Below are 23,711 nucleotides of genomic sequence, written 5' to 3'. Positions count from 1 at the left end.
TTTCACACAATGAATTTGTTTGAAGGGGGAAACAATTCCAATAAATAACTCTCTCTAAAAAATCGGATCAAAACTAAAGACCAAAGGGAATTGAAATCTCTTGAAAAAGAAGTTAGAGTTTTCTCTCAAGAACAATAAAGAATTAGAATTTTTTTGTATTAATTGCTCGATGGATTACAATGAGGGAATATCCCTTTATTTATACTCTGTCTTAGATATAGAATATAGCCACTTTCCTAATGAATTGGATCAAGATTAGGAAAGTTTCTTGTTCCTCGCTAGGTCGGCCGCCGGGCGACCTGGGAGGTCGGTTCCTATTTCCTGAGCTGGGCTTCTTGATACTATTGGACCTTCATTCGAAGGCTGAGTCCATCTCAGAGCCGAACTTCTGGTTTAAATAATCGGTTTCCTTGTTAGTTTAGACCGGTATGATGGGGGTGCTAATTCTCGCACCAACACCAAACCTGCCTGATGATGACCGATGTAACGCCTCTGGTTCTAGGAGAAATTGTTACCATGGAAAGAAAGACCAGGAAAATGAAATTCGAAAGCAATTGACTAAGCGAAAATCACGGTTTGCGGAAGAAAGGTACGACATTAAAGACTTTTACTGTTTGGATGACTTGCCTTAAAAGAAACGGTTGCTTTATGCTACAATGTCAAATGACGGAACAAAAGTGTCGTACGGTGGAAAATATATAAAACTTATTAGAAATGATATGTTGGCAAAAAAATCAAGTGACATTAAAGACTCTTACAGTTTAGATGACATGCCTCCAAGAAAACGGAACCTAGATGGTTATGCTGCAGTGTCAGATGGCATGCAGGCATGAAAATTCTCGGGATATGATGAGGATGCCAAGATTTCATGAAGGAAAAGAGACAAAACATGCAAAAGAGAAAGGTCTTCTCAAGAAAAGAAATTATCAAGTTTTTGACTTGAACCAAAAGCAGAATGATGTAAGTTTTATGTTAGCGTGTGAATCTCATGTCACATAGTTTGAATGTCATCGGTCTTGAATTGGCTGCATACAAAATTTTCACTCGGAGGATGTTGTTAACCTTTCTTAGATATAAAGAGTACGTAAGGTTCAACCTATATAAACTTCAAACAAATGGTTTTTTTTTGTGTTAGGCAGACATTTGGGTGTTATATAATGTCATATTAAACTTGTTGCGAGTGTTCTTATCTAATAGATTTTTGTTTCCTTTGCTTTGATTACAGGAAGAAATCAAATGGTTCCAAAAACTTGTAAGTACTTCGACTTTCTTTATAACACCAATTTACTTTAATTTTACCATCGTGCTCGACATGCTTGCTCCATGATGAGAATAGAGTGACACGTTTATTTGTTTTAGTGATATGTTATATACAATCTAGTTAGTAACCATTCAAGAATCTTTAGTATAGCCGATTTATCAAATATTGTATTTCATTTGAGAAATGGTATGTATATCAATTTTACATCTACTATTAACTTTTAGTTGTTTTAAATAATAAATCAGTCTTGGGAAGAAAGCTTGAAGTGGGCAGAAAGCCAAGGGAATCTGGTTCTCTTTCAAAACTTGGATCCTACTTATACATCTAGTGAAGTGGAGGTATGATACCAAATTCGAGATTTTTGTTTCTTATAAGGTTATTTCTATTGCTTAGCTAGTTGTTGTAACCACTTAACTAGATGAATAATGCATGGGGTTTTCTAAGAAACTTATGAATAATATTGCTTCAGGGCATAATCTACACGGCTTTGGATGAGGAATGCATGGCGAGGATGATAGAGCAAACATCAATGAGTATTCCTCATACTGGTAAGTCTACCTCTATACTAGCATCACAATGTACTTTGTTTTTAACGCAACGGTGGCTGAGAAAATTCTGATAATAGAAAGTTCTGATAATTCATTATTTCTTTCATTGTTTTTTCCTATCATAATATACTAGGTTATATCTCACGCATGCGCGGATTGTTATATATATAATAAATTATGTGAATTAATTTAATTTTATTTAATAATCATAAAAGGCAAAAAAATCTAAATCTAAATGTCTTTAGGAAATTAACATTTAAAAAAAAATCATTACAAATTCATAATATATAACTAATTTAAATATAATCACACATACATATTTGTTGATTTTCTTTATGTTTTTATTATTTAACTTTGATAATAATTTTCATCAGTTTCTCTGAGGATTTGAGGTTAAAAAAAAGTGATAAAATGAAAATTAACTATGATATTCAAATATTAATTTAAGTTGTTCATATAAGCTAACACATAACCTAAAGTATTAAATGAGAGAAACGATATTATTCTCTATAAAATCATATGAAGTGCAAGCAAAACTTTAAAGTACAATTCCCAAAGATTAATTTACTTTTAAGTCTCGTTTTTTATTCGAGTCAAAAAAATACAGTTGAACAAATAAAAAAAGGCGACGGCGATGTCTATTGCTCTAGGGTTTTGACCTGACTATGAGCGTTTTACATGATGGTGTTCTGAGGATTTGTTGCGGTTGGTTTGGGATTTAATTCGGTGGTGTTGTGGTTGGATACAGTTCACAGGGTCTGTTATTCAAATATGGGATTCAATTTGGGTATAGGAGGACGACTGAGCGGTTTCGGATCTGGTGGAGATCAAGATGGATCTCAGATTCGCTGTGCGATCTTTATTTATGGTGTTTTGCTGGGTTCGAGACCAAACAAGGTATCAGGAAGGATCGGTATCTTCCTCTGATTGGGTTTGATGCGGGTTCTGGGGTCAAATGGTGTGTTACGGATTTGATTTGTCTTAATAACAAAATCTGGTTTGCTATGTCTATATCGATTGTTGTGGATTGGAGATCCCATTCTATGCGGGATATGATTGATTGGATTTCTTTTGATATCTTGGGCACTTTATTGTTGCGGATTTGGTTCGATGGTGGGTATAAAGGTTCGATTCACGCACAGCAGGGATATCATCACTCACAATATCATCTATTCCTTCTTGGGGCTTCTTGTGTTTCCCATAAGCTTTTTCGGTTTTTGATTTCTGCTACTTTGTCTGTTGTGATGTCGCAAAGTCTGGCATTGGGTCAGGGTTCGAGTGCAATGAGTTCGACTTCATCTGTGATGAAGAGGAAGGTGAAGATCACGTACTTCGATAATACAGCGTTGATTGAGGGCTACTCCAAGACGGTGGTTGGGAGATGTATGAACCTGAGGATGCAAGACATAAAGGCGCTTCTTCTTATGTTTCCTCGGATTTGGCATTTGGAGGGTCGAGTGGTTGGTGCAGATCTTGGAATGGGGAAGTTCCAGTTTGACTTTGATGAGGAAGCAGACATCATCGAGGTTTTGAAGATGGCCCCGTTTCACTTTGACCATTGGATGGTCTCCATGGTAGTCTGTGGCATTCAGATACTCGTTCGGATCCGTGTTTGGGTTTTCGGGTTTTCGGGTTTGGAGCTATAAAACCCGTTCGGGTATTCTCTATTATCAGGTTGGGTTTGGATCGGTTAGCATCGGGTTCGGTTAATTTCGGGTAATACCCGAAACCGATATAAAGATCCCATAAACCAAATTGCATAAAAAATCCATAATAAACACGAAACCCGATGTACCTGTGAACATTTGCACTTTCAAAACACAAAATTACAAACAAAAACATAGAGAAGAAAGAGTAAAAGAGATAGAAATCTGAATCCAATAAAGAGTTTCATGACATTAATCCAATAAACGTAGAAAGAGTAGTAGAATAGAAGGACATAAAATCAAAGAGAAGAAAGACATAAAACTAAAGAGTAACCGAATATCAATTGACCAAAACCAAAGAGTATGATAGATTGTTCAAATAGAAGAGAGAATGTGACTTAGAAATTGAAACTAAAAATTCTTGAAGACTCTTGAAGAGAAACTTCCAACTGTCCCTCTAAAATGTAATGTGAATTACATCAATATTCAATAGCAAGAAACAAAAAATGTGACAAGTGAAATCAGAAAACATAAACTCAAAAATCTTCTTGTAGATAAGCCGGCTACTTTACCAAATCAGTTTGTGTTCTTGAATTGGTTTTCAAAGTTAAACTCTGAAAAAGATTAATAAAAAACAGATTATATACTTTGTAATCAACAAATAAGAAACTAAATCAAATGGATAACAAGATAATAAGACAATAAGTGTACTTTTTCAAGCTCATCTTCAAACTCAACTTCTGCAAGTATATGTGCATTTGTGAGCACATTTGATTCACATTTGATGTCTTATTTCATCCACTGCTCTGTACACATCAAAACTTCAACTATATAATGAGTTAGACAACTTCTATATGGGTCTATTATTCTCCCACTAGTGTTAAATGCACTTTCAGAAGCAACAGATGACGCTTGCATGGCAAACAGATCACGAGCCAACTCTGATAGAATTGGATACTTGCCACTGTTGACTTTCCACCAAGAGAGTACATCATACTCAATACCCATCATGACCTCAGGATTCTCAACCTTGTCTCTAAGATATGTATCCAACTCATTTGTGTCTCTAACTCCAATCTTTTTAAGCAATGTATTGTACATATACTCCACTGGATTGTACCCATAATACTTATCCTCAGTAGAGTCAACAGATCTTTCCATAGACTGCTCTTGAGTAGCTTGAGATGCATTCTGATTTGGCATTTAAGATTGTTGCACAGTCTTGTATCTCTCAATATACTCCTCATACATATTCCGCATGATGCTAACAACTGATTCATATAACACTTTAGCTGTTTTACTATCTTTCCCATACAGATCCTCAAACAACATATTTGCAAACTGCATCTTCTTTCTCGGATCAAAGACACTAACAATTACCAACAACTTATTAATGTTCTTCAAGCCATCCCAATACTTTTCAAATTTCATAAACATTTCCCCAGCTTTTATCTTAAGATCAGCATCAAAAATATTACAGAGCAACTGAAGCTTTCCTGCTATATTAACTATCTCACCATAACACTAGTGTGCATTCAGAGTAGTAAAAGCTGAAACTACCAATGTGGATTGATAGAAAATATTAAGAAACTTAACTAACCTCTCAACCTTACGCCAATGATCTACCGAAGGTGGTCCAATCCTTTTTTTACCATTCTCAACCTCTAAGAAATGGTCATTGTACAGCTTGTCCTCAAACTCCATCTTATCAAATGCTCCCTTGAATTTAATTGCCCTTGTCAACATCAAAAAGTTTGAATTCCATCTAGTTTTCACATCTAAAGGCAAACTACCTCTTGTCATCCTACCAGTATCAACCCTAAGTTCAAATGCCTTTTGTCTATTAGCCCCTGGCCTAACATAAGAGATCCCATTACGAACTGCAGTCACACTATCAGCATAATCAGACATTCTATCCTTCACTATCAAGTTAATGATGTGACCAGCACATCTAACATGCATAAAATCTCCATTCATCACCAAAGATTCATTTGATACCAAGGAGAAACTAGACTGAAAACTATCCAGCGCTTTACTATCCACAGTAACACAGAATACTCTTTCTATTCCCCAATCAGCAAGGCATTCAAGAAGCGTGTTGGATATGGTTTTACCTTTGTGGTCGGTTACATATTTGAATCCTATAATTAGCTTCTTTAACCGCCAAAATTTATCAATATAATGTGCTGTTATCACCATATAACATGCACCTGTCCATTTTAAATAAATATAATGATTAGATTACATAACAAGATAATAAGCTAATTATTAGATTAAAGTAAAGAACATCACCTGTAATTTGACAAACCCAAATATCAGTTCTGAGTGTAACTCTTTGCTTGCTAGTCAAAAACCATTGTCTAATAGCAGCTTTCCTCTCAACATACATCTTCACAATGTCTCTTGATGTTGTTCTTCTTGACTGAGACTTGTACAAGTTTACCTGAAAAACATGTATATTAGCAAATTTGTTGAATAAAGAACTGAAAGTGTATATTAGATAATAAGAACTAACCTTGTTGCAAAAGTGTCTAAATGCCATACTCCTACAAACGCCAATGGTAACTCCCCTATCACAAGCATTTCATTTACTGCTTCTCTGAAAACATGCTCCGACACTTTTGCCTTTTGAAGAGTTCCATCTTTAGTAATCACTTTCTGATTCTGAGTTTGATCTTGACCCTTTTCCCATGCCTTGTATTCTTTACATATCTTAAGATGATTCTTTAAGGTTGTAGTTCCTGACTTTGTTGGATATTCTAAGCCCTTCTTACAATAGTTGCAAACATATTTGTCTCGGTTATCCAGTAGCCTTGTGAAATGAGCCCACACACCAGAACTTGTGGGGAGTATCCTCTGCCTCTTAGCATCATGTTGCTGAGTATCAGCTTCATCAGTAGCTCCATCACCATCAGCAGCTCCACTCACAGGTTTTTGTTTCCTTTTGGCTCTGCGGTTAGAATCTGGTGTCAGAAATTCTTCGTCTTCTAAGTCATCATTCTCATGTTCATCTTTGTCTCGATTATCATGGGTTGGAGATGATGAATCCATCTGCGAATAATAAGACAAATGATCATAGTCAGGTTTCAGTTAATACAACTAATAAAAACTAACTACTTACATAGCTACTAGCAATGCTTAAGTACTAATGTTTCAGTTTCAGATGCAAATGAGTATGAATATCAACCCAACAATCATGATTCATCACTTACATATCTACTATCAGCTTTCAGAAGATCAGTCAGACATAAAACCAAACTAAAACGATTACTGGTTTGACAAAGACAAGTATACATGTAGTGGTTTGACAAAAAAAAAATTATCAATGAATCTAAAATGAATCCTATTGAGAACGTGAGATAATTAGAGAGAACAAAACATCTAGGAGAATCATAGTTCTTTCTCGTCACAGTACATTGACCACTATTGAGAAAAATAGTGTACTTAACCTTAAATTTAAGTTAATACTCCCTCCGTTTTAACTTAGTTGTCGTTCTAGGATTTAATTTTTGTTTCATATTAGTTGTCGTTTTAGATTTTCAATGCAGATGTTTGATGAATATTCCAATCTTATCCCTGCTGTTTTAAAGTTTCAACCAATGAAAAAATTATAAAATATATTAATGAAGGACAAAACATAAAATTTAATAGTTTCCTTAATTTGTGTGCAAAAACCTTAAACGACAGTTAAACTAGAATGGAGGGAGTATATACTATGTGTCTAAAGATCGATTGAAAGCTAAACAATAATATAAAGAGGTCACACTATCTAGATATTATGTCATTTGCATTTTATACAGTCATATATAATATGTTCATTGTCACAAGAAGCCATTACATAAACCTATCTCATATAATTAAGCAAGTAAACAGTAAACTCAGTTTACAAGCCTCCTATTGGAATAAACTGAATAATAAAACCAAACCAACATTGAAGCAATATCATCAAACTATAATTTAAAAAAAAAATTGAAAACACATGCGATTAGATGAAACTCACCAATTAAAACCATAGTCATCTTGTTGACAAAGAAAAACAAAAAAAAAACAATTGAACATTACAGATTATGATTGAACAAGAAGAAGAAGCATAGACTAACTACAACAAAAAAAAAAACAAAAAAAACAAAACATTACAGATTACAAACAAAAAAATGATTGAATAAGAGGATAAAAACAATCGAACATGCAGCAAACTTTGTTGAGCAAATTAACATTCAGAAATTTTTTGTGTGAAGACATAATTACAGATTATAATTGAACAAGAAGAAGAAGAAAAGTACATGTGATTGCCTCCGAGAATTCTCAAACGGCAGAGAAGATGATATTGGAGATTTAAGATTTCCAGTTTGAAGAATTGGGTCTTATATCGATTGAATGGTTTTTGGAAAAGGGAAGTTGAACCAACTATGGCGGTGGGTGAATCAAAATCAAATCGGCAAAGGAAAGGAAGAAAGGGGATTAGGTATTTGTAATATTCTATTGCTAATGTGTATATATGTTCAGGTGTATTCAGTTTAATATCGAGTATCATATATTACCCGATTGGGTACGGGTATCTGATTCAGTAGAAGATAGAAACCGAGCGGGTATTATCACTAATCCGTACCGAACCGGTTACTTCGGGTCGGATTCGGGTGCGGAATTCGGGTATGAGTAATATGCCCAGGCCAACTCCATGGTTCGCTGGAGTCCGATGGTGGATCCCTCCTATCCGTCGTCATTAACCTTTTGGGTTCGAGTCATGGGTGTCCCTTTTTAGTTATGGGCTCCTCCAACCTTCAGGAGCATCGGAAAGGCTCTAGGGACTGTATTAGAGGTGGATATCGATGGAGGAAGATTTCAAGTGACAGTGAATGGCCTTAAATGCCTTTGCTTCGAGACAGAGATCGAGTTCTTCAACGGTGAAGCAACTATCATTTCTCTTCGCTACGAACGGTTGTTTGGTTTTTGCCAGAAGTGTTTTAGCATGTGCCATGATGAGGATCATTGTCCTCCTCTAGAGGAACCTACCTTGGATCCACCTGTCCTGCCTAGAGAGGATGCTGATCGGCGTCACCAAGGCTATAAGGGTGCAGTCAAGTTGGGGAGGCAGAGAGGTTCTGGTTCGGATGGTGGTGCTAAAGGGGGGTCTCGGGTATGTCGAGCAGTGTGGGGACTCAGGCTGACGGGAAGAGGTTGTTTGAGGGGAGGGGTGATAGAGGATCGAAGAGTCGCTTTGCTCTTCCAGGTGGGGAACCGGTGCCAAAGCAACATAGATTCCAGTCGTATGTGCAATACAATGATCATAGGCATCTCCGAGAGGCTGCGAGACGGTCTGAGAATAAGCCAGAGATTACGGTGGAGGAAAGTGTACCAGTAGTTGAGGACTCAGTGGGTGTTCCTAGGCCTAGCAAGGTGGTTTGTAAGGCCCTGTTTCAAGAGGAAGCTTCGGAGAACAATGCGGGTGGGGTTTCACTTCCATTGCAGGTAGTTGAGAAAGTGGGTGTTCCTGATCCTGTTTTTGTTCCGGGGGAATCAGTTACGGCATCTTGTGTTGTGGAGGGCGAGAAAGGAGGCGTTGCTACGCAGTCTGACTTAAACAGAGACAATGTTGCTTCGGTTGTGCAGGAGACTGTTGTGGATACTGATGCGGTTACAAGGAGAGCTCAGGAGGGAGGTGATTCTGGTCCCGTTGTGGAGGAGTCTCCAGCCTTGCAAGTTGATGCTGATATGGCGGAGGAAGAAGGAGTTGCTGATAAGGATGGTGATGGTACGGAGGAGGAGTCCTTCTCTGGGGAGCAACTTGTCAATGCAGGGACGAATTCTCTTGAGTCAGCTGAGCCACCTTTGGTGGTCGTAACAGGATCTTCCACTGTTGGGGAGAAAGCACAAGGGGAAAGGACTCATGGGGGTACAAGGTTTGGGTTCCAAGAAACTGAATGTGTATGTGCGTACCCCTTGTCAGCGACCTGCTATCAAGGGTTCTGCTCCGGCTGGAGACACTGTTGCCCTGCTACCTCTAGGGATGGAGAAGGGTGCTGCGGGTGGGACTAAGCCACTAATTCCGAAGGTTACCAAATGAAGATTCTAAGCTGGAACTGCCAGGGGCTGGGCAATAAAGCTACTATTGGGTATCTCATGGACTCGTGGGGGAAGCATAGGCCAGATTTTTTTGTTTTTGTCTGAAACAAGACAACATTTTTCTACTTTGGAACCTTTTGTTGGTCATTTTGGTTATTCAGCTTTAAAAACCGTTGAACATATTGGTTATAGTGGTGGTTTGGCATTGTTTTACAATGATAATAATAATAATAATGTTTCTTTTTTATTTGAGTCCAACAGACTAATTGATGTGGAGATAACTTATAAAGGGCAATTAATTTATTTGTCTTTTGTTTATGGTGATCCAGTTCCAAAAAACCGCGATTTAGTGTGGGAACGTATAACTCGAATAGGCTTGGTTAGAAATCAACCCTGCTTCAATGAAATAAAAGGCAATCATGAAAAGAGGGGTGGCAAGTTGTGCCATGCTTCTTCCTTTGTGCCTTTTAATACAATGATTCGACATTGTGGGTTACTGGAGTTTCCCTCTTTGGGTGATAGTCTTTCTTGGAGAGGATGGCGGGATAAGAAACCGATAGGTGTCGGTTGAACTGGGCTTTAGCGAATGAACAGTGGCATGATTTGTTCATTGATTTGTTCACGGACTATTTACCGATGATTGCATCGGATCACAAACCGGTGTTAGTTGTTATTGAGGCCAAACGTCGTCGGGGTCGGAGCAGTTTTTGCTTTGATTGACGATGGCTTGATAAGGAAGGTTTTTTCGGAGCCATTGCGGAGGGATGGGGTTTGGGGGTCGATTTATCGACTACCTCTTCAGTGGACAAAATTACTACTTGTCGTCGGGCCACTTCTAAGTGGCCGAAGACACAGGTACCATACAGGCGGGAGACAATTGAGGAATTAAAATCAAAATTAGCGGTGGCACAGGAGAATGACGGTACGTCGGTTGATGAGCTGGCGGAACTAACATGGAGGTTACGGGAGGCGTATCGGGACGAGGAGGTGTATTGGTATCAGAAAAGTAGAAGTTGGTGGATAAGATTCGGTGATCATAATACCATTTATTTCCATGCTCAGACAAAGCAGCGTCGGGTTCGGAATCGAATTGTTGATCTTCATGATCAACATGGTACTTGGTCGACAGAGGAAAGTGAGATCCAAAATATTGCAGTTTCTTATTTTCAGGAGCATTTCACCTCTTCGAATCCAACAGATTTTGAGGAGAGTCTTGGTGTGATTAGTCCATCTGTTAGTCAGGCCACAAATGATTCTTTAACGCGGGAAGTGTCTGAGTCTAAGATTAAGCAGGTTTTGTTTATGATGCATCCAGACAAATCTCTAGGTCCAGATGGTATGACGGCATTATTTTATCAGAAAGCTTGGGGTACGGTCAAAGCAGATTTGATCTTTTTGGTTAATTCCTCCTTCCTTCAGGAAGGGGTTTTTGATAAACGGTTAAATGAGACAAATATTTGCCTTATTCCAAAGGTGGATAAACCAACCCGGATGACAGAGCTACGTCCTATCAGTTTGTGCAATGTCGGATATAAAATTATATCCAAGGTTTTATGTCAACGACTTCGTCCTTTCCTCCCGTCTCTGGTTTTTCAGAAACACATTCGGCGTTTGTGGCAGGTCGTCTTAGTTCGGATAATATCTTGATCGCCCAGGAAATGTTTCATGGGCTCCGCACTACTCCCTCTTGTAAAGGGAAATTTATGGCCATCAAGACGGATATGAGTAAGGCTTATGATCGGGTGGAATGGCATTTTGTCGAACATCTGCTCAGGAAGTTTGGTTTTTGTGAGTAATGGCTTTCTTGGATTATGTGGTGTGTGACGTCGGTACATTATAGAGTCTTGATTAATGGCCATCCTCATGGGTCCATTATTCCTCATCGGGGTTGCGGCAGGGGGATCCGTTGTCATCCTATCTTTTTATTCTGTGTATGGAGGTTCTTATTGCTCACTTCCGGCGAGCAGAAGAGGCGAAGCTTATTACTGGTATAAGGGTTTCCACTGCATGTCCTGCTATTTCTTATTTGTTATTTGCGGATGATAGTTTGTTCTTCGGTCGGGATACAAAAGAGCAATGTGAGGTGGTATTGCGGATTCTTAAGCAGTATGAAAGGGTTTCTGGTCAGCAAATCAATTTCCAGAAATCCTCTGTCCAATTTGGACATACAGTGGAAGGTGGACTTAGGGAGGAATTAAAGGGAGTTTTAGGCATAACAAATTTGGGTGGGATGAGTTCTTATCTAGAAATCCCGGAGAGTCTAGGAGGATCTAAGACGAAATTTTTTTCGTTTGTTCAGGATAAGCTGCAGGCACGGGCTAGTGGTTGGCCCGCTCGATTGTTATCTAAAGGGGGCAAGGAGGTAATGATTAAATCTTTAGCTACGACGGTCCCTACATTTGTGATGACATGCTTTAGGCTGCCAAAAACGGTTACGAGGAAATTAACTAGCGCTATCTCAAACGTTTGGTGGAGTTCGTCTGGGCAATCGGGGGGTCTGCACTGGATTGCCTGGGATAAGCTGTGCTGCAGCAAAAATGATGGGGGACTGGGTTTCAGGTGCTTAGATAACTATAACACGGCTCTGCTTGCCAAACAGCTTTGGCGGCTGATTACGGTTCCGGATTCTCTTTTTGCACGGGTGTTTAAAGGTCGCTACTATCGGCATTCCGTTCCGTTGGATCCAATTAAATCTTACTCGCTGTCTTATGGGTGGTGGAGTATAGTTTCTGCTTGCTCTCTAGTAAACAAAAGACTAATTAAACGAGTAGGATCTGGTGCTTCCATTTATGTATGGACTGATCCATGGATCTCTGCTTAATCCCCGAGACCATCACTGAGTACAGGGTCGTCTTATGATCCTCTGCTTTGAGTTTCAAATCTTATTACCATGATTTCTAATACATGGGATATGGTTCAGCTTACGGCAACGTTTGTACCAGAAGATGTTGTTATAATTTCTGCCATACCTCTGCGCCAACCGGATAAACCGGATTTGTTGGGTTGGCATTTTACTAAGTCTGGTAAGTATTCGGTAAAATCAGGTTCACGTTCTTTGTTCAAATATGTCGGCTTCCACTGAACCGCTAGTATTCGGACTGGACATTGCACCTCTCCGGGCGTTTGTGTGGAAAATTAGGTGTCCACCAAAACTTCGTCATTTCTTGTGGCAAGTGCTTTCAGGTTGTGTGGCAGTTACAGCTAACCTGCGGAAACGTGGAATAAGTGGTGATGCTATGTGTGGACTTTGTGGACTTCAGGAGGAGACGATAAATCACACTCTCTTTGAATGTTCGCCGGCCAAACAGGTCTGGGCTTTATCGTAGTTTCCGATGGGCCTAGGTTATTTTCCTTCGGAGTCGGTTTACACGAACATGGATTTTCTTTTTTGGCGGTTTACAACTGTTCCAACACATGAGGTGTTTCTCTGGATTCTATGGTATATTTGGAAAGCTCGAAATGATAAATTGTTCAGTAATCTGGATTCAAATCCCCTTGAGATCCTGCGGATAGCAGATGATGAGGCAAAGGCATGGGCTCTGGCTCAGTCAGAGGATATGGTCTTAGTCCCAGAAAATCCTGGTGCAGGTATTCCTGGTGGAAGTGTAAGATTAGGGGTTCCTAGGTCTCTCTCGAGTCATATTTGTTTTGTTGATGGTTCTTGGAAAGAAACGGATTGCTATGTGGGTAGAGGATGGTTTTGTATGTCGCCCTAGGGCGACACCCCCACTATGGGAGCAGCCAACCTTCGCCGTAACCTTTCCCCTCTTCATGCTGAGTTGGAAGCCCTTGTCTGGGCTATGCGCTGTGTGATTAGGGTGGATAATCAATCTGTCATCTTTCTCACCGACTGCTCCGAATTAGTGAAGATGGTGTCTTCGCCTGCAGAGTGGCCAGCTTTTTTTCCTTATTTGGAGGACATTCAGGCAGACAAAGAGGAGTTTGCTTCTTTCTCGTTAGTCTACGTCCCACGAGCTCAGAATGGTACAACGGATAATCTGGCGCGGCGAGTCCGTACGGTCCCACACTTAGTTATCTATGTAAACAATATTTCTTCGGATTGGCTGATTTGAGTCAATCTTGTACTCTGTTGTCAAAAAAAAAACAAAAAAAACAAAAAGAAAGTCTCGTTTTTATATTGCCCTCATTTTAATTTATATTGCTTGATTTAGTTATAATTGTTTTATCTTTGTAGTAAAAGCTAGACAGAAAATAGAATATTATATTTTTTTTTATATAGAGAAATCCTTTTGAAGTACATATTTGAATTAAATAAATATAGCTTAATGATCTTCATGTAATTATATGTTTAATCAGAAACTAAATATAATGATGAGTATTCTTAAAAAATGTATTACAATTTTGTTAGAGAGAGTTAAGAAAAATTTATTTAATTGTTCATAATAATATTACAAAATTTTCTTTCCTTAGAAGTTAGAACATTACATATATTTAAGAATCAATTAAATGAATATAAATATGTAAGAAATAATCTAACATCTAAAGTAAAGAATGAAGTACATAAAAGCAAGAAGAAATAAAATGGAGAACAATGTAAAAAAATATTATTAAACTCTTACGATATTATCTTCATTGAGCTTTCAACCAATGCAAGAACATTAAAAACAAAAAAAACAAAAAAAATATTTAGGATTTGAGATATGATGGAGGAGGATGTGAGAATGATGATTTATAGGATAAGAAGTGATAGAAGTTACATTTCTTAAAATTTAAATTAGAGGAGTTATATTTATAACTGCTAGGGTATTTAACTGAAAGTGAATGGAAAAACAAATAGTCAATTCATAATTTATGTAATTTCAGTTACAATTTAGTACTAAAGTGTATATTTAAAGTATGAATTAATGTATACAATTAAATATATTTTAGGTTTAATTAAAAATAAATATTATATGTTTAAGAAAATAAATACCAAATAGACCAGTAAGGAGAGAGTAACTGAAATTAGATAATATTATATAATATAAAAATATAATCTTCATTGAGTTTTCAACCAATGCAAGAACATTAAAAAAAAAACAAAAAAAAATATTTAGGATTTGAGATATGATGGAGGAGGATGTGAGAATGATTATTTATAAAATAAGAAGTGATGAAAGTTACATTTCTCAAAAATTAAATTAGAGAAGTTATAATTATAATTGCTATGGTAATTAACTGAAAGTGAATGGAGAAAACAAATAGTCAATTCACAATTTATGTAATTTCTGTTACAATTTATTACTAAAGTGTATATTTAAAGTATGAATTAATATATATGATTAAATATGTTATATTTTAGATTTAATTAAAATAAATATTATATGTTCAAGAAAATAAACACCAAATGGACCAGTAAGTAGAGAGTAACTGAAATTAGATAATATAATATAACATAAAATATATACAATAATTAGGTAAGAAATTATTAAAAAGAGACCACAAAATAAATTTAAAAGAAAATTACATGACAATATGTCACATGTCACAAACAAATAAAATATCAAAATAACTTATATATTTTTAAATTAGATGATAATTATAAAAAATAGAAGAGTTTGTTTCTCATATTTTTAAATTAGAAAGATGAAACAAAAAAAAAAAGAGAAAATGCCACAACAATACATGACTTATTTAATATTTTCCAGAACAAAACACCAACTTTTTCATTGCTAGAAAAATACTTAAACTATTTTATAGGTGATTAAAAAATACATGAACTATCACGATTTTTCAATTTCCCACATATCATTGTACGATTTTTAACGACATTAATGTAATCTTTTTACAAACGAAATATTGATTTAAGATCTCCGTTGTTGGTCAACGAAACACCATGAAAACGGAGGTGTGATTAATTAGGGTTTCTAGCGGTAATTGAACAGATAAGAGGAGGGATGGGGAAGAGAGAAACGCGAGAAAGAGGAGAATATGGAACTGTGAGATTCTGTCGGTTTTGCTTTGGGAAGTCGAGATATTTTTGTGGCCCATTAACTATTTACAGCCTATTAATAATTAGCTTAAACATGAGAGAAACAAAAAAAAATCCAAAAGATTTAGAGGTGTCATGTGGCAGACAGATAGAGCTTCCTTAGAGGGTGTAAGCCTACTTTATTATATTAGATATTTAATAAAAGAAATTTTTAAATAAAAAATTACAATTTAACAAATCATTTGTCCAACAAAAATATAGAAAAATACTGTGATTCATATTAAAGTTGCAAAATTAAGTGGAATTAGGCAATGACATTTATGACTATATATCATTGTAATAATGAAACGAAATAAAAATTGCAGTGGCAATATTTTTGCAACATTTTTAGTTGTGAGCATTGTCATAAAATATATGCGACGAGCGTATATTTAAAAATAATTACTACAAATTTACAATATTTTCTTCTTTGTATTTTACATTCGTAGCATTTATTTACGACAATATATAGTTGCATTAGACCGTCGTGATTATACCACTAATTTGCTGCATAAATATTGTTGCATTAATACAACACATATAGCAGTGTTCTAAAATGCGGCCTACGCGGGTGCCTAGGCGGCGGTTATACGCTATGCGGTGATCGAGCGTCTCGAATTTTAGCTATGCGGTAATTTATGCGGTTTTAAATAATTCGGACACCTAATAGCATTTAGGCGGATATTATGCGGTCTACGCGGACGCCTGTACGGATTCTAGGCGGTATGTTGACTAAAATGATAAAAAGTACTGTAATTAAATATTTTTTAAAATATTGTTTTTATTTCAAATAAATATTATAATTAGCCTCTAAAGTCTAAACTTATGAAATTTAATTTGCTTCCAAAGTAATTATAAACTTACATTTTGTCAATTTTACAAATTTTTGAATGGATTATGTTTTTTTTTGTTTAAATTGTGAGATTATTATAGATTCTAAACTATTTTGATAGATAAGAGTTTTGTTTTATGTTTTTCTGAAATTAAAGTGTATAAGTTTTCATCCTATATATATATATGTAAATATTATTTTTATGTAAATATATATTTATATATCTAAAATATATAATCCGCCTAGATTCCGCTTAGGCACCCGTATATACGGTTAGGCGCTAGGCGTTTGTCCACCGCGTAGCAAGCGCATAGCGCGTTTTAGAACACTGACATATAGCAATATATTACTTCGTTGCAAATTTGTAATAATATTTGCTATATTTTCTGTGGCAATAAGTTGTAACAAATAGAAGTTGCAAACATACGTTACAATTATACGACAAATTTACTACAAAAATAATATTGCATTAATACGACAACATAGCAAAGAGTCTATTTATTGCAAATTTTGCAATATATGTGCAACAAATACCAATTTGCAATGTTCATATAGCAACAATAGAAATTGTGTCTCAGTTTTATTGCAATTTCAAATTTGCAACAAAATATGGAGTTATTGTAACAAATTTTAGTGTAGTTGTGACTCTATTTTCTTGTATAGCTATGCAGTCCTTTTGATAAGGAACCTTACTATGGCATTTCATGTTGGCCTTAATCTAGGTGAAGCTTTGGTGATATTCGAGACAAGGTATGCCGCGGAAAGAGCAGTTAAAAGACTAAAAGAGAGATGTTTTACGTCAGAAAATGGAATGTAGGCTTCACATGAGATATTTGCTTATTTCATTTAGTTTCATAGCTCATAGGCGATTAAGATAAGTTGCATATATGAATTTATACATAACGAACCTTTATTTCTATTGTGCCTGGACAGGATTGTTGCTACTAGTGTTAACGTGAAATCTCCAGCGGAGCCTCCACCGCAGTCCATTGGCCATTTTAAACCAAACACTCAACTGCGACTAGGAATGGTATTGTTTTAACTCCTCCCTGAAAACGCAAGAGCTATTGATATGTATGGAAACTGAGACACAAAACTGAGTCACAAACTAAAACAGGGGTTCTTCAAAATAAAACTTCTTTATTAGACAATCTGTTTAGTAAACTTACAAGTTTCACTCAATCAATTATCTAATCTCTCATGTTCATGGATCTATACACAATCCAAGAACCTCTCAAGACGAACCCCTTAGTCCCCTTAAGCGTTATGCTTTCCTACAAGAACCCACATAACCTTAATGTCTAAGAATACTCTAGCTCTTTTGTGCTACCATCTACAAAGGCTTAGCCCCCTATTTATACACAATAGGTCATGATCTTACAAGCCTAAATTCATATTCTAATCCTAATAGGAATTGTCAAATCTCATTGCAAATTTCCTTTTCTCTTATGGAATAGGAAAGTCTTCTATATATTTCCTTTTCTACTAAAAAGTAAACTCTTCATGCTTCTAGACTTTTCTCCAAGCTTCTAGTCTTCATAACCTTCAAAGTTTAAATATTAACCGCCTTAGCTGATTTCCTTATTTCAGCTCCACGTTATCTGCTTCGTTGAACTACTTCTTGTAGTACTTTGAACTAGTGCAGCGACTGCGTCAACATCTTCATCTTCATCTTTGCCTTTCATAAATGTCGTTTTCTTTTTCGTTTCATCTTGTTGTAAAACTCAGTTAAGAATACATCAACAATCTCTCCCTTTCTTATTAAGTTTTACAATCCAAGCTTCATAGAACATAAGCTTCAACTACTACTTTAATGATTTCCAAACTCTCCCTTAATCTCCAAGTAAATATCTCTGCAGCATCTAAAACTCAATTTTCATAACACCAACACGCCCCCTAATAATACACATACAAGTGAATAAACTCAGGTCCTTTAAGCATAGTTCATACATGTCTTCGTATATTTTTCCAGGGAGATGATGTGGCTACATCATCACATTGTTCTAAGGATAACACCACTGAATTTCAAATGGCCATAGATTGGTGTTTGCATCGAGACAAATTGGAGTTAACTTGGAAGAGTATATTGGAGGTATATATACACTTATCACCACTTTTACGGTTTTACCTTATGAACATTTACTACTCTTCTATAATTTTTGTTTTTTTTTTTTAACTTTCTTTGACTTGTTTAGTTTAAACGTCAATCTATTTCATGTTTTTTTTTCTTTCTTTCTCGTAGCAACAGACTGAGGCGACGAAGAAGTTGCATATAAAGTTCAAGCCGTAACGTGATTAGTTTCAACATCATCTTGTTGTGAATTCTAGTTTCAAGCAAGAAAGCATGTTGAGAAGCATGCGTTTACCATCTGGAGAGAAAGAAAAAAAAAAAGTAATAAAAAAATTTATGTTATTTTGTTGAAACATCAAGAACGTTCCATTTGAGAAAAGATCATGAGACTTTTGTTAAAGTTGGTTTGGTGTAAAATCATACTCAAAAACATAATATGGGGCATTCAAAACCCAAATCAACTATTTGTATAAAATAATAATTTTGGCATAGGACTGTTTTATAACGATCTAATTGTAGTAATTACCAACTAACAATATAGTATGTCTCTATACAAAACCTTAACTGTAGTCTGTAGAGTGTAGACCAAAAACTCTTGAAGTTCCCTTATAGAAAGTATCGGAAATATCATAAAAGAGTTAATGGGCTCTAAAAAGCAAAAGAAACCAAACTTTTACCATTATTGACATCTTAGATTCAATCCAAAACGTTACGTGTACAAAAGTTGCACAAAACGACGCCGTAATGCGTTGAGATATGTGACCGTTAGCTAGCTACAAAAGAAAAAGAAAAATGAATATAGAGGACAAGACACCACGATAGCATGAAAGAGCGAGTAGATAAAAAAACCTCCACTCGCAGCGCGTGAACAACATCACCTTCATTTCTCTCTCTCTCTCTCTGCTGCATCTTTGTTCCCTTCATTGTCAGTAACTCTCTTTATCAATCTCTCTCTCTCTCTCTCTCTCAAGCAAAAAAAAAACCTCTCTTTTTTTTAAAATGGGTTGTGCTCAATCTAGGGTTGATAACGAGGAAGCAGTAGCGAGATGCAAAGAACGGAGAAACGTAATCAAAGAAGCAGTTGCAGCGAGTAAAGCTTTCGCGGCCGGTCATTTCGCTTACGCTATTGCTTTGAAGAACACTGGTGCTGCTTTAAGTGACTATGGCCATGGCGAATCTGATCAGAAAGCTTTGGATGATGTTTTAGATCAACAACATTACGAGAAACAGAGCCGTAACAATGTAGATCCGGCTGCTCCTCAGCCTCCTCCGCCTCCTCCTATTGAGAATCTTCCTCCTCCGCCTCCTCCTTTGCCTAAGTTCTCTCCTTCCCCGATTAAACGTGCGATTAGCTTGCCTACTATGGCTGTTAGAGGTCGAAAGGTTCGGACTTTAGATGGTATGGTGATTGAGGAAGAGGAGGAAGATGATGATGATGATGATGATGAAGAAGAGGAAGAGCAGGATGGGAAGGGTATGAGTGGTAGAGCCACCGCCACCGCCACCGCTCGTAAGGAGGAGGAGGAAGAGGCTTCGCCGAGGACGCCGGAGAACGTTGGGAATAATGGGAGGAAGAAGAGATTGGAGACAACGCCGGAGATTGTGAGTGCTTCTCCCGGGAATAGTATGGCTTGGGATTACTTTTTCATGGTGGAGAATATGCCTGGACCTAATTTAGATGATGATAGAGAGATGAGAAATGGTTATGAGAATCAGAGTAATCATTTTCAGTTCAATGAAGAAGATGAAGAAGAAGAAGAAGAAGAAGAGGAGGAGGAAAGATCTGGGATATTCCGGAAGAACTCTGTTTCTCATAAGGTAGTTGAGGAGATGGAGCCTAAGACACCAGAGAAAGTTGAAGAAGAAGAAGAAGATGATGAGGAAGATGAGGAGGAGGAAGAGGAGGAGGAGGAAGAGGAAGAGGAAGAGGAGGATGAAGTGGTGGTAGAGGCAAAGAAGAAGAAGAAAGGGAAAGCTAAGATTGAGCATTCGACTACTGCTCCACCGGAGTTTCGGCGTGCGGTTGCTAAGACCACTACTGCATCAAGTCATCCAAGTGTGAATTTGATGAAGATACTTGATGAGATTGATGATAGATTCCTCAAGGCATCTGAGTGTGCTCAAGAGGTTTCCAAGATGCTTGAAGCTACAAGGTTACATTACCACTCCAATTTTGCAGATAACCGAGGTATTGAACTCCTCTCTCATTCCTTGTGATCGAGCATTTATGTGTGTGAATCTTATTGAGTGTCACTGTCAAGATACGAGTTTAGTGTGGCCCTAGTCAATGATCAAAGCTTATTCTAATGTAGTTTGATATTTGCTTTTCTCAGATTTGAGACATTCGGATTAGTAATTATTCCCTTATAGCTTTAACCAAAACTTTGGTTGCTTCTTTTTTAATAGATTCATAATGTGTGTGTGATTGGATTGTTTAGAAAGTTTGGTTCTTTGTTTCTCTAATTGAAACAAAGAAAAAAAAAAAACCAAAAGAGAGTTTAGTGTGTGCAAATATTCTTAAAGTGTGAGTCTGTGATGCACTTTTTGGTCTGTGATCTAACTTTTATGAGAATCTAAGATGAACCTTAAATTAATAGATCTGGTAGGTTTCTTAATTACTTTTTTTTTTCTTTTCAGTTTAAAGCCATTTAACAAAGCTCTGGATTGACTAAACAACACTTTAACCTCCATTACTTGATCTGTCTCTACTGTTTATGTTGAATGTTTCTTGGACAAATGTTGCTTTCTTGCTGATGAAAAAATAGCTCTTTTCTGAATTTTTTTTCCTTTTCAGGATATGTTGATCATTCTGCTAGAGTAATGCGGGTTATAACTTGGAATAAATCGTTAAGAGGCATTTCGAATGGTGAAGGTGGAAAAGATGATCAAGAATCAGATGAGCATGAAACTCATGCTACTGTGTTGGATAAATTGTTAGCATGGGAGAAGAAACTATATGATGAAGTGAAGGTAATTTAACTTACAACTCTATGATCATTTCCACCAAAAGTGAAGGATGTCTAGTTGAATGCATTTCTGGTATGGTGTTTTCTTTCTCTAGCAAGGTGAGCTCATGAAGATTGAGTATCAGAAAAAGGTATCTTTACTCAACAGGCATAAAAAACGAGGTGCAAGTGCAGAGACCGTGGAGAAAACAAAGGCGGCTGTGAGTCATTTACACACAAGATATATCGTTGACATGCAGTCCATGGATTCAACGGTTTCAGAAGTAAACCGTTTAAGGGATGACCAGTTGTATCCAAGACTTGTCGCTTTAGTTGAAGGGTAAAGTTCTCTCCTTTTCAAAGTGATTCTCTGTGAAGCAATAGCCTTAGCCTTCTCTCTCACTAACCATTTTTATCGACTCGTGAGATCTGCAGGATGGCGAAGATGTGGACAAACATGTGCATACACCACGACACGCAATTAAGTATTGTTGGACAGCTAAAGTCCCTTGAAATCTCAACTTCTCAAAAAGAAACCACAAAGCAACATCACCATCAGACACGGCAGTTCTGCACCGTCTTAGAAGAATGGCATGTTCAGTTCGATAGACTCGTGACCCACCAGAAGCAGTACATTAACTGTCTCAACAGCTGGTTGAAGCTAAACCTTATCCCCATCGAGAGCAGTCTTAAAGAAAAGGTCTCCTCTCCTCCACGGCCTCAGCGTCCGCCAATCCAAGCCCTTCTCCACTCATGGCACGACCGTCTTGAGAAACTTCCCGATGAAGTCGCCAAATCAGCTATCTCGTCGTTCGCAGCAGTCATCAAAACCATCTTGCTTCATCAGGAGGAAGAGATAAAACTGAAGGAGAAATGCGAAGAGACCCGAAGGGAGTTTATACGGAAGAAGCAAGGCTTTGAGGATTGGTATCAGAAACATTTGCAGAAAAGAGGACCAACGGAGGAAGCTGAAGGTGGGGATGACGCAACCACAAGCTCTAGAGATCATGTCACAGAGAGGAGAATAGTAGTGGAGACACTGAAGAAAAGGCTTGAAGAGGAAGAAGAAGCTCACCAGAGACACTGTGTTCAGGTCAGGGAGAAATCTCTCAACAGTTTGAAGATCAGATTGCCTGAGATCTTCAGAGCACTGTCTGATTATGCCCACTCGTGTGCTGACTCATACGAGAAGCTCAGAATCATATCGCAGAGTCACAAATCAAACGGTGGAGCCACTGAATCTTCTTGAACCAGTTTTAGTTGTTTTCAGACTGATGTATTATGATGGAAACATGAAGGCATCTTTTTGTGACCAGATAATTTAGTTTACTGGTATGTGCGAGTAGTATTGTTGCTGACTTGCTATGTTACTATCCAAATTTAAATCAAAATAAAGTGTACAACATGCTAAAATAGTTATCTTTATGGATCGAATTTTTTGGAGAAATTTAGCAAATGAAGTTTGAAGTTGGAACCTATTTACAAGCATGTCATTGGCATTAAACAAATTAATTCTATCTATATTTGATTTTTTTTTTATATAAACTAAGTGTTTTAAAAGTAACAAACATAATTGCAATGTATACAGATTTTATTTCCTTATTTTATGAAGAGGGGAATGATTTGATAAAAAATGATTTTTAGCCTTACATACTATATTTTACTTTTACGGGTTTAATATAATGAATTTTTGCGGATTAAAAATCTTTGAACGTGTTGTGTGATCCGCCCAACACTAAAACTATTAGTTTATTTCATATACTATAGATTTGTAATTATAGTTTGAAAAACTATTAGTTTATTACACATACGACACATTATAAATATTCCAAAAAAAAAGTTGTATACACATAAAAATATACACTAATATACAATATAGGCATATACCTCTGTTTAATTATAGAAAACAAAACTAAGTATTTTAAATTTTATATTCTATCTAATAACAAATTTAATGTAATTAGGTTATAAACTGTATAAAACATAGGAAGAAGAAAAAAAAAAATTATAAATTAACTAGATAAAAGTTAATTAATTGGGACATTGAAATCTAAAATTATTATTTAAAATATAATAATTTATAATTTAGTTCGGCAGTGTACCGCGTAAAAACCTATTATAAACCTATTATGTCTCGTACATGATGAGGATTGAAAAACCTAAAAACAAAACTTAATAAAAATTAAATGTCAGAAGTGGGATTTGAACCCACGCCCTCTGACGAGGACCAGAACTTGAGTCTGGCGCCTTAGACCACTCGGCCACCCTGACTTTGACGAACAAGTTTAAACTATAGAAAATATATATTCCAGACTTCTAAAGAGTGGATGAACAAACTAAAGAAGACAGTAACAGACCTAAGTATTTTCGCGAT

The 23,711-nt window shown here is 36.6% G+C and overlaps 3 protein-coding genes and 1 non-coding gene across 4 annotated transcripts; 3 read left to right on the top strand and 1 right to left on the bottom strand.

The window, feature by feature from the left end:
* The first annotated feature begins 668 nt into the window (after positions 1-668).
* LOC147919113 (protein ANTI-SILENCING 1-like) lies at positions 669-17,015 on the top strand. The gene is made up of 5 exons (XM_087506112.1): positions 669-960; positions 1,226-1,252; positions 1,507-1,599; positions 1,731-1,889; positions 16,985-17,015. The coding sequence occupies exons 1-4, from the start codon at positions 796-798 to the stop codon at positions 1,878-1,880; spliced, it is 435 nt and encodes a 144-aa protein (XP_087362238.1). The 5' UTR covers positions 669-795; the 3' UTR covers positions 1,881-1,889; positions 16,985-17,015.
* LOC147919112 (uncharacterized) lies at positions 11,452-18,611 on the top strand. The gene is made up of 9 exons (XM_087503845.1): positions 11,452-12,261; positions 12,439-12,552; positions 12,658-12,701; positions 12,994-13,123; positions 13,235-13,524; positions 16,985-17,071; positions 17,255-17,351; positions 18,294-18,413; positions 18,564-18,611. The coding sequence occupies exons 1-9, from the start codon at positions 11,452-11,454 to the stop codon at positions 18,609-18,611; spliced, it is 1,740 nt and encodes a 579-aa protein (XP_087359971.1).
* Positions 18,612-19,199: 588 nt separating this feature from the next.
* On the top strand, positions 19,200-22,750 carry LOC104771044 (protein ALTERED PHOSPHATE STARVATION RESPONSE 1). Its single transcript, XM_010495520.3, has 4 exons — positions 19,200-20,580; positions 21,187-21,362; positions 21,454-21,677; positions 21,773-22,750. The coding sequence occupies exons 1-4, from the start codon at positions 19,392-19,394 to the stop codon at positions 22,584-22,586; spliced, it is 2,403 nt and encodes an 800-aa protein (XP_010493822.2). The 5' UTR covers positions 19,200-19,391; the 3' UTR covers positions 22,587-22,750.
* Positions 22,751-23,524: 774 nt separating this feature from the next.
* Positions 23,525-23,608, bottom strand: TRNAL-CAA (transfer RNA leucine (anticodon CAA)). The gene has a single exon. It is a non-coding gene; the product is annotated as a tRNA-Leu (tRNA).
* Positions 23,609-23,711: the final 103 nt, after the last annotated feature.

This window comes from Camelina sativa, chromosome 20 (assembly GCF_030686135.1).
Source record: "Camelina sativa cultivar CO46 ecotype springtype chromosome 20, ASM3068613v1".
NCBI classification, from domain to species: domain Eukaryota; kingdom Viridiplantae; phylum Streptophyta; class Magnoliopsida; order Brassicales; family Brassicaceae; genus Camelina; species Camelina sativa.
This window is presented reverse-complemented; position numbering and strand designations above follow the sequence as displayed.

What these genes read in the sequence shown, in the direction of transcription:
- LOC104771044 (XM_010495520.3), top strand. Translation starts at nt 19,392, where the DNA reads ATGGGTTGTGCTCAATCTAGGGTTGATAACGAGGAAGCAGTAGCGAGA. An exon ending in CAATTTTGCAGATAACCGAG is followed by an intron (nt 20,581 to 21,186) that starts GTATTGAACTCC and finishes TTTCCTTTTCAG; the next exon opens with GATATGTTGATCATTCTGCT. An exon ending in AACTATATGATGAAGTGAAG is followed by an intron (nt 21,363 to 21,453) that starts GTAATTTAACTT and finishes TTCTTTCTCTAG; the next exon opens with CAAGGTGAGCTCATGAAGAT.
- LOC147919113 (XM_087506112.1), top strand. Translation starts at nt 796, where the DNA reads ATGGTTATGCTGCAGTGTCAGATGGCATGCAGGCATGAAAATTCTCGG. An exon ending in TGAACCAAAAGCAGAATGAT is followed by an intron (nt 961 to 1,225) that starts GTAAGTTTTATG and finishes CTTTGATTACAG; the next exon opens with GAAGAAATCAAATGGTTCCA. An exon ending in TCAAATGGTTCCAAAAACTT is followed by an intron (nt 1,253 to 1,506) that starts GTAAGTACTTCG and finishes ATAATAAATCAG; the next exon opens with TCTTGGGAAGAAAGCTTGAA.
- LOC147919112 (XM_087503845.1), top strand. Translation starts at nt 11,452, where the DNA reads ATGGAGGTTCTTATTGCTCACTTCCGGCGAGCAGAAGAGGCGAAGCTT. An exon ending in CTTGTGGCAAGTGCTTTCAG is followed by an intron (nt 12,702 to 12,993) that starts GTTGTGTGGCAG and finishes TAAATTGTTCAG; the next exon opens with TAATCTGGATTCAAATCCCC. An exon ending in CTCAACTGCGACTAGGAATG is followed by an intron (nt 17,352 to 18,293) that starts GTATTGTTTTAA and finishes ATATTTTTCCAG; the next exon opens with GGAGATGATGTGGCTACATC.